Genomic DNA, 14,540 nt, shown 5'->3' with positions numbered 1-14,540 from the left:
GGTCATACAGGCCCTAGTTTTGTCACACCTTGACTACTGTTCTGTCTTGTAGGCAGGGGCCACAAAAAAGGACTCATGAAAATTGCAATTGGCACAGAACAGGGCAGCACGGCTGGCCCTTGGATGTACACAGAGAGCTAATATTAATAATACGCATGTCAATCTCTCCTGGCTGAAAATGGAGGAGATTGACTTCATCACTACTTTTATTTATGAGAGGTATTGATTGACATGTTGAATGCACCGAGCTGTCTGTCTAAACTACTGGCACACAGCTCGGACACCCATGCATACCCCACAAGGCATGCCACAAGAGGTCTTTTCACAGCCCCCTAGTCCAGAACAGACCATGGGAGGCACACAGTACTACATAGAGCCATGACGACATGGAACTCTATTCCACGTCAAGTTACTGACGCAAGCAGTAAAATTTGATTTAAAATAAGATTTAAAAAACACCTTATGGAACAGCGGGGACTGGGAAGCAACACAAACATTGGCACATACACACAATACATGCATATGGATTTAGTACTGTAGATACAGTGGGGCAAAAAAGTATTTAGTCAGCCACCAATTGTGCAAATTCTCCCACTTAAAAAGATGAGAGAGGCCTGTAATGTTCATCATAGGTACACTTCAACTATGACAGACAAAATGAGAAAAAAATATCCAGAAAATAACATTGTAGGATTTGTAATGAATTTATTTGCAAATTATGGTGGAAAACAAGTATTTGGTCACCTACAAACAAGCAAGATTTCTGGCTCTCACAGACCTGTAACTTCTTCTTTAAGAGGCTCCTCTGTCCTCCACTCGTTACCTGTATTAATGGCACCTGTTTGAACTTGTTATCAGTATAAAAGACACCTGTCCACAACCTCAAACAGTCACACTCCAAACTCCACAATGGCCAAGACCAAAGAGCTGTCAAAGGACACCAGAAACAAAATTGTAGACCTGCACCAGGCTGGGAAGACTGAATCTGCAATAGGTAAGCAGCTTGGTTTGAAGAAATCAACTGTGGGAGCAATTATTAGGAAATGGAAGACATACAAGACCACTGATAATCTCCCTCGATCTGGGGCTCCATGCAAGATCTCAAATCAATCAATCAATCAAATTTTATTTATATAGCTCTTCGTACATCAGCTGATATCTCAAAGTGCTGTATAGAAACCCAGCCTAAAACCCCAAACAGCAAGCAATGCCGGTGTAGAAGCACGGTGGCTGGGAAAAACTCCCTAGAAAGGCCAAAACCTAGGAAGAAACCTAGAGAGGAACCAGGCAATGTGGGGTGGCCAGTCCTCTTCTGGCTGTGCCGGGTGGAGATTATAACAGAACATGGCCAAGATGTTCAAATGTTCATAAATGACCAGCATGGTCGAATAATAACAAGGCAGAACAGTTGAAACTGGAGCAGCAGCATGGCCAGGTGGACTGGGGACAGCAAGGAGTCATCATGTCAGGTAGTCCTGGGGCATGGTCCTAGGGCTCAGGTCCTCCGAGAGAGAGAAAGAAAGAAGGAGAGAATTAGAGAACACACACTTAGATTCACACAGGACACCGAATAGGACAGGAGAAGTACTCCAGATATAACAAACTGACCCTAGCCCCCCGACACAAACTACTGCAGCATAAATACTGGAGGCTGAGACAGGAGGGGTCAGGAGACACTGTGGCCCCATCCGAGGACACCTCCGGACAGGGCCAAACAGGAAGGATATAACCCCACCCACTTTGCCAAAGCACAGCCCCCACACCACTAGAGGGATATCTTCAACCACCAACTTACCATCCTGAGACAAGGCTGAGTATAGCCCACAAAGATCTCCGCCACAACCCAAGGGTGGGGCGCCAACCCAGACAGGATGACCACAACAGTGAATCAACCCACTCAGGTGACGCACCCCCTCCAGGGACGGCATGAGAGAGCCCCAGTAAGCCAGTGACTCAGCCCCTGTAATAGGGTTAGAGGCAGAGAATCCCAGTGGAAAGAGGGGAACTGGCCAGGCAGAGACAGCAAGGGCGGTTCGTTGCTCCAGAGCCTTTCCGTTCACCTTCCCACTCCTGGGCCAGACTACACTCAATCATATGACCCACTGAAGAGATGAGTCTTCAGTAAAGACTTAAAGGTTGAGACCGAGTTTGCGTCTCTGACATGGGTAGGCAGACCGTTCCATAAAAATGGAGCTCTATAGGAGAAAGCCCTGCCTCCAGCTGTTTGCTTAGAAATTCTAGGGACAGTTAGGAGGCCTGCGTCTTGTGACCGTAGTGTACGTGTAGGTATGTACGGCAGGACCAAATCAGAGAGATAGGCAGGAGCAAGCCCATGTAATGCTTTGTAGGTTAGCAGTAAAACCTTGAAAACAGCCCTTGCTTTGACGGGAAGCCAGTGTAGAGAGGCTAGCACTGGAGTAATATGATCAAATTTTTTGGTTCTAGTCAGGATTCTAGCAGCCGTATTTAGCACTAACTGAAGTTTATTTAGTGCTTTATCCGGGTAGCCGGAAAGTAGAGCATTGCAGTAGTCTAACCTAGAAGTGACAAAAGCATGGATCAATTTTTCTGCATCATTTTTGGACAGAAAGTTTCTGATTTTTGCAATATTACGTAGATGGAAAAAAGCTGTCCTCGAAATGGTCTTGATATGTTCTTCAAAAGAGAGATCAGGGTCCAGAGTAACGCCGAGGTCCTTCAGTTTTATTTGAGACGACTGTACAACTCTCATCTCTTTGTTTCTTGGGACCTAGAACAAGCATCTCTGTTTTGTCCGAGTTTAATAGTATAAAGTTTGCAGCCATCCACTTCCTTATGTCTGAAACACATGCTTCTAGCGAGGGCAATTTTGGGGCTTCACCATGTTTCATTGAAATGTACAGCTGTGTGTCATCCGCATAGCAGTGAAAGTTAACATTATGTTTTTGAATAACTCCCCAAGAGGTAAAATGTATAGTGAAAACAATAGTGGTCCTAAAACAGAACCTTGAGGAACACCGAAATTTACAGTTGATTTGTCAGAGGACAAAACATTCACAGAGACAAACTGATATCTTTCCGACAGATAAGATCTAAACCAGGCCAGAACATGTCCGTGTAGACCAATTTGGGTTTCCAATCTCTCCAAAAGAATGTGGTGATCGATGGTATCAAAAGCAGCACTAAGGTCTAGGAGCACGAGGACAGATGCAGAGCCTCGGTCCGATGCTATTAAAATGTCATTTACCACCTTCACAAGTGCCGTCTCAGTGCTATGATGGGGTCTAAAACCAGACTGAAGCATTTCGTATACATTGTTTGTCTTCAGGAAGGCAGTGAGTTGCTGTGCTGTTGCCTTTTCTAAAATTTTTGAGAGGAATGGAAGATTCGATATAGGCCGATAGTTTTTTATATTTTCTGGGTCAAGGTTTGGCTTTTTCAAGAGAGGCTTTATTACTGCCACTTTTAGTGAGTTTGGTACACATCCAGTGGATAGAGAGCCGTTTATTATGTTCAACATAGGAGGGCCATTACATTTAGCAGCTCTTTCAGTAGTTTAGTTGGAATAGGGTCAGTATGCAGCTTGAAGGTTTAGAGGCCATGATTATTTTCATCATTGTGTCAAGAGATATAGTACTAAAACACTTGAACAGCCACTTGATCCTAGGTCTTGTTGGGGGAGAGTTGTGCAGACTCAGGACAACTGAGGTTTGGAGGAATACGCAGGTTTAAAGAGGAGTCCGTAATTTGCTTTCTAATAATCATAATCTTTTCCTCAAAGAAGTTCATGAATTTATCACTGCTAAAGTGAAAGTCATCCTCTCTGGGGAATGCTGCTTTTTCAGTTAGCTTTGCGACAGTATCAAATAGGTGGATTGTTCTTATTTTCCTCAATTAAGTTAGAAAAATAGGATGATCGAGCAGCAGTAAGGGCTCTTCGGTACTGCACGGTACCGTCTTTCCAAGCTAGTCGGAAGACTTCCAGTTTGGTCTGGCGCCATTTCCGTTCAATTTTCTGGAAGCCTGCTTCAGAGCTCGAGGTATTTTCTGTGTACCAGGGAGCTAGTTTCTTATGAGAAATGTTTTTAGTTTTTAGGGGTGCAACTGCATCTAGGTTTAGTATTGCGCAAGGTTAAATTTCCTCAGTTAGGTGGTTAAGAGATTTTTGTCCTCTGGCGTCTCTTGGGTAGGCAGAGGGAGTCTGGCAGGGCATCAAGGAATCTTTGTGTTGTCTGTGAATATAGCACGACTTTTGATGGTCCTTGTTTGGGGTCTGAGCAGATTATTTGTTGCAATTGCAAACGTAATAAAATTTGGTCCAATAGTCCAGGATTATGAGGAAAAACATTAAGATCAACAACATTTATTCCATGGGACAAAACTAGGTCCAGCGTATGACTGTGACAGTGAGTGGGTCCAGAGACATGTTGGACAAAACCCACTGAGTCGATGATGGCTCCGAAAGCCTTTTGGAGTGGGTCTGTGGACTTTTCCATGTGAATATTAAAGTCACCAAAGATTAGGAATATTATCTGCTATGACTACAAGGTCCGATCAAGATCTCACCCCGTGGGGTCAAAATGATCACAAGAACGGTGAGCAAAAATCCCAGAACCACACGGGGGGACCTAGTGAATGACCTGCAGAGAGCTGGGACCAAAGTAACAAAGCCTACCATCAGTAACACACTATGCCGCCAGGGACTCAAATCCTGCAGTGCTAGACGGGTCCCCCTGCTTAAGCCAGTACATGTCTAGGCCAGTCTGAAGTTTGCTAGAGAGCATTTGGATGATCCAGAAGAAGATTGGGAGAATGTCATATGGTCAGATGAAACCAAAATAGAGCTTTTTGGTAAAAACTCAACTTGTTGTGTTTGGAGGACAAAGAATGCTGAGTTGCATCCAAAGAACACCATACCTACTGTGAAGCATGAGGGTGGAAACATCATGCTTTGGGGCTGTTTTTCTGCAAAGGGACCAGGACGACTGATCCGTGTAAAGGAAAGAATGAATGAGTGAAAACCTCCTTCCGTCAACAAGGGCATTGTAGATGAAACGTGGCTGGGTCTTTCAGCATGACAATGATCCCAAACACACCGCCCCGGCAACGAAGGAGTGGCTTTGTAGGAAGAATTTCAAGGTCCTGGAGTGGCCTAGCCAGTCTCCAGATCTGAACCCCATAGAAAATCTTTGGAGGGAGTTGAAAGTCTGTGTTGCCCAGCAACAGCCCCAAAACATCACTGCTCTAGAGGAGATATGCATGGAAGAATGGGCCAAAATACCAGCAACAGTGTGTGAAAACCTTGTGAAGACTTGGAGAAAACGTTTGACCTCTGGCATTGCCAACAAAGGGTATATAACAAAGTATTGAGAAACTTTTGTTATTGTCCAAATACTTATTTTCCACCATAATTTGCAAATAAATTAATAAAAAATCCTACAATGTGATTTTCTGGATTTTTTCCCCCCTCATTTTGTCTGTCATAGTTGAAGTGTACCTATGATGAAAATTACAGGCCTCTCTCGTCTTTTTAAGTGGGAGAACAATTGGTGGCTGACTAAATACTTTTTCCCCCACTGTATGTGGTAGTGGTGGAGTAGGGGCCTGAGGGCACACAGTGTGTTGTGAAATCTGGGAATGTATTGTAATGTTTTAAAATGGTATAACCTGTCTTAATTTAGCTGGACCCCAGGAAGAGTAGCTGCTGCTTTGGCATGGTGTCAAGGTCCTCCCCTCCAGTGAGGTCCGCAACCTGGGTGTGATATTTGAGTCTGCTCTCGTTTGAGGCTGATATCAAGAGTGTGACCAAGGTCAAATTTTTCCATCTACGGAACATTGCCAGGTTACGACCTATGGGATTACATCCTGCATCTGGGCGACTCATCCACGCCTTTATTTAATCCCTTCTGGACTATTGTAACGCCCTGTTTGTTGGCGCATCTGCCAAGCTCTGAAACAGGACACAATATTTCCAGAACTGTGGTGCACGTGTCCTCACCCACACCTCCCCCCACGAGCACATCACTCCAGTGCTATCCAAACTCCACGGGCTCTCCATATGCTCACGCACCGACTACACTCCTACCAAGGTATCCACAACTCTGGAACCAAGTACCTGTCTGACCTCATTCTACTCTTTTTCCCCACACGCACCCTTTGCTCCTCCATCTAACTTCAGCAGCCTCGTAGCAAACTAAAAACTATGGGTGACAGGGCTATCCGTTGCGCTGTTCCGCGGCTGTGGAATGCACTTCCAGACACTAGTAGGACTGTCCTCCTTTTATGGCACAGCTCAAGACCGTGCAGTTGCTAATTCTGCTAATTCTGTTCATGTCCTCTGGATCTGATGTCACCTGGTATATATCTTTGTTGTCTGTTTTAGATTATTTTATATTTGCTCCTTGTGTGTGAGAAGCTTTTTACAAATTAAATGTATTATCAATCGTTCAGAATTCTGTGAAAAATCTGGTTTCGAACAGAACACTTGCTGTGTAGGCCAGTGGTTTGTATTGGAAAAAAGCCCTTGTGTTTTCAGGATGAAGAGGTTGTGTGACTGCTGAAGGAAGTCGGTTTTGGTGGGTGGTTGAGGAGTGGTGAAATTAAAGACCCCCTATTGATTTGGAGTAGCTTCCTGTTTTTAACTAGATCTCATGACTGGGGCTGTAACAGCTCCCAGCTCTGGAGTCTGTAATTCACTGGCTGAGAAGTTTCCCCATAGAGATCTAGATGGTGCACTGTTTCTATTTAATTCTACCTCCGCTCCCTCCTTTCCGCATCATGACCCCTATGATTACTTTAGAACAGTCCCGTCCTCCCCAATTAAGGTGCCACCAACCTCCTGTGATTCTGACTAATTTACATTAAAGGAAATTGCTTTGACTACAATATGGCTACCATTATACCGTGATTCAACATATTTTGGCCAGACAATCTAAACCATTAGATTGAGATACAGCCTTGATAACACATTGCTGACCCTAGAACATCCCTTAGCCAGCTGTGAGTACCTCATTACTCTAATCTCCAGCCCATCTGAAAACCTGCCCTGAACCCTAGTCAGCCTCACACCACTCAATGCTCTGTGGTGTTCTATTCTCCAGGCCCTACTGCTATCCCATCCAATTGAAATAATCAAATGCAATTAAGCTTGGCCACGGGTGGAATAGTTAAATGATTTCACAGAGAAAATGTTTCACTATCCCTTTTTACAGTGCTGTGTTTTATTAGCCTCACTTCATGCTGAAGCATATAGTAGGCCTCATTATAATGTAACTAATTGAGTTTATAGTGTGTTTATTATTTCTCCTGCCTGCTCTGAATTCTGTAGCTCAAGGTTTCATTTGGAGGCCATTGCTGAATTCCCTGAGTTCACAGGCTCCTTGTCTACGCTTTTCATTTGAATGTGTGTGGGTTTCAGACCCCGTCTTATCCAGGGCGTGGCTCTGTCTCAGGCTACATAACCTTGTAAACTGAGGGGGGACAGTAGTTCATTACTGAAGCTACACAGGAAGTGTGTAAAATCCTCAGCAACCTGACATTTCAACACACCTGACCAGCAACTTTCTTGTTGACAAAATCCAGTATGAAGAGAGGTGATTGCGATCAGTGTTCACATTCATAAGTGATCTGTTTTACACATGGTATACAGTATAAGAGTGGAGTGGATCTGTACGATGTGTTGCTGCGTACTGAGATTTCCTCTTTTTCCTGTCAGCCCGGTAAGGACAGCGTCATCCTGCCCGTCATGGTGGGTCTCCGTGTGGTCTTTGTGCCTCTCTTTATGCTGTGTAACGTCCAGCCCAGGAACAACCTGCCCGTGATGTTCGCCCACGACGCCTGGTACATCGTCTTCATTATCCTCTTCTCCTTCAGCAATGGATACCTGGCCAGCCTCTGCATGTGCTTCGGACCAAAGTAAGACCATCACCAGTGACAACTACAGCAGAGTTCTCAACCCTCTGTATCAGGGACCGGCACTGCTGACTGGTTCCTCAGCTGGAAAGCTGACTAATTATAGTCAGTTTGCAAGTGGTACTCCACAGAAGGGAACCATAGCTTGCCGGTTCCTGTAACACAGGTTGAGAAACACTGTACTTTCAGTCTTCTCATGACGAAAAAGACATTGCACTGGTTCATAATTTGTATACAGTCCTGTTTTCTTCTCCTGGTCATGCGTTTTGTCCCTCCTATTTCCATACAGGAAAGTGGCACAACGCGAAGCGGAGACGGCCGGGACCATCATGGCATTCTTCCTGTCTCTGGGTTTGGCTCTTGGAGCTGCCTTGTCCTTTGTTTTCAGAATCATTATCTAGACCTGGAGTCCCCGCAACACCACCCCACCCCTCAGAACACTGTCTGCTCCTCTACCCGCCGTGCAGGACGAGGGGTGGAGGAGGAGGTGAACTTTGCTGTGTTGACTGTCACACGGCAGCAACACTACAACACTCAGATGCAGCCAGCCTCAGAGCTTGAGTGTATGTGCTTCCGCTCCTCCCACTGAATTCTAATACTCTCCATTTTGAAAGAATGCAAAGTTAATCTAGTTCAGCTGCCTATGTAACTACCCTCATCTCGTGCTCTAGCTGCCAACATGTCTCTCATCCTGCAGGGAACATGGTGGAAGACTGGAGAAGCGCTCTCAACTCAAGGGAGTATTTCAGCTCTTAGGCCAAAATGCCGCTATGAGCCGTAAATGGTGCAGGACGTATTTCTATGGATTGTGAAATGATTGTGAAACTGTGCAGCTTCTAATGTCTTAGTATGTGTTATCATTGAGTTGTATGGGCCTTCTAGTTTAGAATAGGTTTTAAATTTCAATGAAGTTGTTTTAACAGCCTACGTCCGTGTTAAATGCTCATTATGGTAGCGCTTTGCCCTTACATGTAAAGGAATTTTAAGCACAGCTACAACAAATATGCAGCTACTAATTACATGCGTTGTGCTAGTGAACGTGAACGTGAGGGGAGGAGAGTTTTTGTAAACTCACCCGTTCATTTGTTCTGTCAGTTTGTGCCATTTTTCGGGTTCATCATCAAAACCTTTTGTATCAGAACTACAATGAACAAAAATACCGACACAACATGCAAAAATGTCAAAGATTTTACTGAGTCAGGTCACATAAGGAAATCAGTCTATTTTAATTAATTAGGCCCTAATCTATGGATTTTCACAACTGGGAATACAGATGTGCAGATAGCACCATCGTATAGAGTTGATCAGTGGTAAAATGTTGGGTTTTATTTGTCTTATATACAGTGAGTGTCTAAGGCCTACTTAAATTATTATTTGCATAAAGTACTTCAACTAATTTCTTGTGGCCTGTGAAATGTTGTCCCACTCTTCAATGGCTGTGTGAAGTTGCTGGATATTGGCAGGCAGTGGAACATGCAGGCAATGGAAGGACTGGGACATTTTCAGCTTCCAGGAATTGTGTACAGATCCTTGCAACATGGGGCCGTGCATGAACATGTTAAAACACGAGGTGATGGTGGCGGATGAATGTCACGACAATGGGCCTCAGGATCTCATTGAGGTATCTCTCTGCATTCAAATTGCCATAGATAAAATACAATTGTTTTCGTTGTCCATAGCTTATGCCTGCCCATACCATAACCCACTGCCACCATGGGGCACTCTGTTCACAACGTTGACATCAGCAAACCGTTCGCCTACACGCCTCCATATTGCCAGTTGCCCGGTACAGTTAACTGGGATTCATCCATTAAGGGCACACTCCTCCAGTGTGCCAGTGGCCATTCAAGGTGAGCATTTACCCACTGAAGTCAGTTATGATGCCGAACTACAGACAAGTCAAGACCCTGGTGAGGACAACAAGCATGCAGATGAGCTTCCCTGAGATGGTTTCTACAGTTTGTGCAGAGATTCTTCAGTTGTGCAAACCCACAGTTTGATCAGTTGTCCGGGTAGCTGGTCAGACAATCCCGCAGGTGAAGAAAACTGATGTGGTGGTTCTGGGCCTGCGGTTGAGAGGCAGGTTGGATGTACTGCCACATTCTCTAAGCCGCCTCTGTTGAGAAATTAACATTCAACTCTCAGGCCACAGCTCTGGTGGACATTCCTGCAGTCAGCATGCCAATTGCATTCTCCCTCAACTTGAGACATCTGGCATGGTGTTGTGTGACAACTGCACACTTTAGTGGCCTTTTGTCCCCAAACACAAGGTGCACCTGTGTAATGATTATTCTGTATAGTCAGTTTATTGATATGGCACACCTGTCAGTTGGATGATTTATCTTGGCAAGGGAGAAATGCTCACTAACAGGGATGTAAACAAATGTGTGCTGAAAATTAGAGAGAAATAATATTTTTGTGCATATGGAACATTTCTTGCATCTTTTTATTTCAGCTCAAGACCAACACACTTTTTAAATGTTGCGTTTTATATTTTTCTTCACAGTGGTGGCAAAAATACACCATTTTCATACTTGGGTAATTTTCTATTATTAAAGGCATCTTTACTTTAACTCAAGTAAAAGTCACCCAGTAAAATACTATTTCATTCACATTAAGTATTTGGTGTTTAGATATATTCACACATTAAAAGTAAATATTTTCAAATTCATTATATTAGGGAAACCAGATGTACCATTTTTTTGTATGTATTTACAGATAGCCAGGGGCACACTCAAACAATTCACAAACGAAGCATCTGTGTTTAGTGAGTCCGCCAGATTAGAGGCAATAGGGATGACTAGGGATGCTCTCTTGGTAAATGCGTGAATTGGGCCATTTTCCTTTCCTGCTATGCATTAAAAATGTAACGAGTACTTTTGGGTGTCAGGGAAAATGTATGGAGCAAAAAGTACATTTTTCTTTAGAAAGGTAGTAAAGTACAGATAGCCCAAAAAAGACTTAACTACTTTAAAGTATTTTTACTGTAGTACTTTACAACACTGTTTGTTCTATTCTCTAAGCTACTTTTATCGTGTGTAATGCCAATTTATACCTATCTGCTTGCCAGTTATGGTTTAAATATGCATATTTTCTTGAATAATATCATTTTATAGTAACGTCTTCATTTTCAAAATACTGAAACGTATCAACTATTAATTTGGGTCAGGCCCGAAGCTTGCGCTAGCGAATTTGCAGCATTGTATAAAATATTTTGGGCCCTCATTTTCCGGTGACAGTAAGATCGGGACACAGCTGGCTATTTGCGCATGGCATAGGAAGCAGTGCTTGATTTTGGCGGGCGCCCACCAGAGCACCTCAAATGTTTTACTGCTTGAGCTCCTGTTCAAATTATAGATTATAAACAGTACCAGCACCCAAAATGATTACCGGAAGCTAAATCAGTCTAGCACTGATAAAATGGGCCTACCTGATTACTTCTTGTATTTCCACTGGATCGGAGCATGGCGTTTTAACCTTTCATGCTGAGTGGTTAACGAAAGGAGAGGGCAGGAAAACATTTCAAATACATTCAGTAACTATTGTAGTTCTCAATGGATGTTAAAACAGACATCATGAACGTGCTGTTTTGAGGTGAAGAAAACGTTACTTTAAGAAGCTCCACATGTCAGTAGTGGTGGTGTGTTAAGCCAATCAGAAATACTATCAAATCCCCAAATGAGCACATTTCACATTTGCACGCAGGCCAGTTAGCCTATAGGCCTACTTCTATGCTTGCACGTCCTTATTCAACACTGACAGGAGCGCCCCAAACAAAAGACAATGGCTAAATTAACGAAACTCGTAAATGAAATAAAATAAACTTGTTTCTCACAAGTGTAGCATAGGTTGTGCACTTTAAAAACAATTAGTCCACCCAGACAATAACAGAAAGACTAGAATAATAACATTGAATGCATTAATAGAAATGACCATAACCAAAATAACAAACATTGTAGATTAGGAATTAATGCTAAATGTACGACTGGTAATATGTAATGGGGAATTGATATACACTAACAATCAAATGCAAAAACAATGACACGAAGGTGTGAAACAATGAATGTGCACAAATTGGCGGGAGAGGCCGCATTCAGTAGAAAAGTGCATCTATCTGCATTGGCCATTCCAAATGTAAATTGATGCCGCCTGAGCAGAAGTCCGGGCATTCATACTTCTTGTGCTTGGCGGAATAGTGTAGAGCTGTTAAGATCGTGTTTTCTAATAGATGTACCGCCCCCACCTACCGTCAACCAATCATGTTAATGCAGAGCCCTCCGGATTGTCACATTTGGGAGGCACACGCCATGTCCTGGAGGCTTCGCAATTGCTTCATATGGAGCCTCTGACCACATTATAGATCAAGCATCAATTGTCTTTTGTCTAGTTCTCCGCAATGGATTAGTTCACAGAGATGGGCGCAAATATACACAGCTCAAAAAAATAAAGGGAACACTAAAATAACACATCCTAGATCTGAATGAATGAAATATTTGTATTAAATACTTTTTTTCTTTACATAGTTGAATGTGCTGACAACAAAATCACACAAAAATTATCAATGGAAATCAAATTTATCAACCCATGGAGGTCTGGATTTGGAGTCACACTCAAAATTAAAGTGGAAAACCACACTACAGGCTGATCCAACTTTGATGTAATGTCCTGGAAAAAAAGTCCAAATGAGGCTCAGTAATGTGTGTGGCCTCCACGTGCCTGTATGACCTCCCTACAACGCCTGGGCATGCTCCTGATGAGGTGGTGGATGGTCTCCTGAGGGATCTCCTCCCAGACCTGGACTAAAGCATCCGCCAACTCCTGGACAGTCTGTGGTGCAACGTGGCGTTGGTGGATGGAGCGAGACAGGATGTCCCAGATGTGCTCAATTGGATTCAGGTCTGGGGAACGGGCAGGCCAGTCCATAGCATCAATGCCTTCCTCTTGCAGGAACTGCTGACACACTCCAGCCACATGAGGTCTAGCATTGTCTTGCATTAGGAGGAACCCAGGGCCAACCGCACCAGCATATGGTCTCACAAGGGGTCTGAAGATCTCATCTCGGTACCTAATGGCAGTCAGGCTACCTCTGGCGAGCACATTTAGACACTACGCTGACAGGCACAGGAAACCTTCTTGCCACAGCTCGCATTGATGTGCCATCCTGGATGAGCTGCACTACCTGAGCCACTTGTGTGGGTTGTAGACTCCGTCTCATGCTACCACTAGTGTGAAAGCACCGCCAGCATTCAAAAGTGACCAAAACATCAGCCAGCATACGAACTGAGAAGTGGTCTGTGGTCACCACCTGCAGAACCACTCCTTTATTGGGAGTGTCTTGCTAATTGCCTATAATTTCCCCCTGCACAACAGCATGTGAAATTTGTCAATCAGTGTTGCTTCCTAAGTGGACAGTTTGATTTCACAGAAGTGTGATTGACTTGGAGTTACGTTGTGTTGTTTTAAGTGTTCCCTTTATTTTGAGCAGTGCATTTGTTACTGCTCAACTAAAACAATCTCGTTAGACCAAACAGTTGACCAGTCGACTAATTGGGGTAAGCCCTAGTTTGTTCTGTGTAGTTCTTTTCAAACCGTGTTGGTACAAGTTGAATTTGCTTGGATCGTGTGTCAGGTTGTTTTTATGAATAAAAATGTAATGTGCCTGACGTGGTAAATTAAGTTCTCATGCTTTAAGCCTTTTCTCCAATTTGCATTATATTAACAGGTGTGTGCATCCAAACAGAATCATTTTAAAAGCACAATGTGGTCGGTCTACTCATCTTGAATGTAGTGAAAATCAACCATATAGTTACTGTACAACATGATGCAGTCCCGTAATTATGTTTTTATGTATGACTTGGTCTCCCTCTCTTGGCCCTAATAGGTATTGCATACCCACACAAACATGGAAAGGGATTGAAGTTTAAACAATGTCAAATATAGTCGATGCCAGAACATTGCTTCGTGTTTTTGGACTTCCTTAATTGTCCAGTCTGCAGACAAACTAACATGGTAGAGCCAAGTGCGTCATTCATTTGTTAGACCACAACTATTCTGACATTAAGGGCAGACCTTTCCCTGTGCAGCAGTGTCACTAACATAATATCTGCTCTGTCCCAGCCTGGACAAGGACAGCTCTTTTCTTGTGACAATGCTCTCTGGCTACTGACTGTATATATACACACACGCACCCTGTTTCATACAAAGCGGTCTCTGTTGTGGTAGTTTGAGAATCAGACACTAAAAGGGACAGTGGATTGAATTGTGGGGTCTATCGCAAACTAAAAGAAAAAACATAACTTTGGACTCCAAGGCACTGCATCTGTGCTAGTCATCACTACTGCCTGGAATCGAACCAGGGTCTATCGCAACCGGCCATGAGTGGAGTCCCATAGGGTGGCACACAATTATCCCAGCGTCATCCTGGTTAGGGTTTGGCCGGGGTAGGCCATCCTTGTAAATAAGAATGTTCTTTACTTATGTATCAATAAAACCAGTGTAAACTGGGTGGGAGGTAAGTCAAAAACAAAGCTCTACGATGGTAAACCTCACTTTGGTGTTGAACTTCCACAGCTTTCTACTTAGTGTATTGACAACGTCAACTGGAATGCTATGAAATCTGCCTTTGTCCCAATAAACAAAAATGAGTCATG

The 14,540-nt window shown here is 43.6% G+C and overlaps 1 protein-coding gene across 3 annotated transcripts in view; it reads left to right on the top strand.

Annotated features, from left to right (window-relative positions):
• LOC118399267 (equilibrative nucleoside transporter 1-like) overlaps positions 1 to 9,287 on the top strand; it is a 68,024-nt gene extending 58,737 nt beyond the window's left edge. For all 3 annotated transcript variants that reach the window (XM_035795205.1, XM_035795224.2, XM_035795214.2), the window contains exons 12-13: positions 7,694 to 7,893; positions 8,180 to 9,287. In XM_035795205.1, the coding sequence (XP_035651098.1) occupies positions 7,694 to 7,893; positions 8,180 to 8,291 (312 nt within the window). In that variant the 3' untranslated portion in view covers positions 8,292 to 9,287. The remainder of the gene's footprint in view (positions 1 to 7,693; positions 7,894 to 8,179) is intronic.
• The last annotated feature ends 5,253 nt before the right edge of the window (positions 9,288 to 14,540 follow it).

This window comes from Oncorhynchus keta, chromosome 2 (genome assembly GCF_023373465.1).
Source record: "Oncorhynchus keta strain PuntledgeMale-10-30-2019 chromosome 2, Oket_V2, whole genome shotgun sequence".
Lineage (NCBI taxonomy): Eukaryota > Metazoa > Chordata > Actinopteri > Salmoniformes > Salmonidae > Oncorhynchus > Oncorhynchus keta.
The sequence above is the reverse complement of the archived record's forward strand: the minus strand, read 5'-3'. Positions and strand labels throughout refer to the sequence as shown.